This window comes from Neopelma chrysocephalum, unplaced genomic scaffold (genome assembly GCF_003984885.1).
Source record: "Neopelma chrysocephalum unplaced genomic scaffold, ASM398488v2 Primary Assembly neopelma1_92426, whole genome shotgun sequence".
NCBI lineage: Eukaryota > Metazoa > Chordata > Aves > Passeriformes > Pipridae > Neopelma > Neopelma chrysocephalum.
In genome coordinates, this window is record NW_020921169.1 from 1 (window position 1) to 1,169 (window position 1,169).

At 69.7% G+C, this 1,169-nt stretch overlaps 1 protein-coding gene across 1 annotated transcript in view; it reads right to left on the reverse strand.

Moving 5' to 3' along the window:
* Window positions 1-4: 4 nt before the first annotated feature.
* LOC113980114 (WD repeat-containing protein 13-like) overlaps window positions 5-1,169 on the reverse strand; it is a gene marked incomplete at both ends in the record, with an annotated part of 2,321 nt that continues 1,156 nt past the window's right edge. The window contains 2 exons of the mRNA XM_027707359.1: window positions 5-149; window positions 946-1,087. Of these exons, the coding sequence (XP_027563160.1) occupies window positions 5-149; window positions 946-1,087 (287 nt within the window). The remainder of the gene's footprint in view (window positions 150-945; window positions 1,088-1,169) is intronic.

Genomic DNA, 1,169 nt, shown 5'->3' on the forward strand with positions numbered 1-1,169 from the left:
CCCCCCCGGCCGTACCCACACAGGCTCCCTGGCGGAAGGACATGAGGGGGCAGAAGCAGCTCCTCAGGGGCTGCTCCCGGTGCCGCGTCGGGAAACTCCGGCGGAGCCGCAGCCCCGGAGCCCCTGAGCCCCCCTCGTCTTCCACCACCCTGGGGGGGCACAAAGAGAGGAAAGGGGGGGGTCATTCCTGCACCCTAAAAACCCCTGGGAGCCCCCCAAAACCCCCTGGGAGCCCCCCAAAACCCCCTGGGACACCCCCAAAACACCCTGGGACCCCCTGAGCCCCCCTCGTCTTCCACCATCCTGGGGGGGCACAAACAGGGCAAAGGGGGGTCAGTTCTGCACCCCCAAACCCCCTGGGGCCCCCCAAACCCCCCTCATCTTCCACCACCCTGGGGGGGGGCACAAAGAGAGAAAAGGGGGGGTCAGTCCTGCACCCCCAAACCCCCTGGGGCCCCCCAAGCCCCCCTCATCTTCCACCACCCTGGGGGGCACAAAGAAGGCAAAGGGGGGATCAGTCCTGCACCCCAAAACCCCCTGGGACCCCCCCAAACCCCTCTGAGTTCCCTCATCTTCCACCCCCCTGGGGAGCACAAAGAGGGCATGGGGGGGTCAGTCCCAGGACCCCCCAAAACTCCTCTCCCAGGGGGCCCAGTGAGGTTTTCCTCTCCCTTTTGGGGCTCCCTCCCTCCCCGGGGGTCCCAGTGGGTTCCCCCCATCCCGGGTGGTCCCAGTGGGTCCCCCCATCCCGGGTGGTCCCAGTGGGTTCCCCCCATCCCGGGTGGTCCTGGTGGTGTTTCCCCCATTCCAGTGGTCCCAGCAGTGTTTCCCTCCATCCCTGGGGGTCCCAGTGGGTTCCCCCCATCCTGGTGGTATTTCCTCCCTCCCGGGTGGTCCCAGTAATGTCTCCCCCCCCCTCCCCGGTGGTCGCGGCCCCCCCGGTACCGGAAGAGCAGGAGCCGGTCGGGGCAGGCGTTGACGAGCAGGGACGGGTCCGGTGCCTCCCGGCTCGCCCAGGCCCGGGCCGAGAGCGACGTGATGGAGCCGCCGGCCTGGACCAGCACCCGCGAGGCCTTGGTCAGCCGGCCTGGGGGGTGAGGGGGGGTCAGGGCAGGGAGAGACCCCCCCAGAGCCCCCCCGACCAGCACAGACCCCCCCAGGAACCTGCC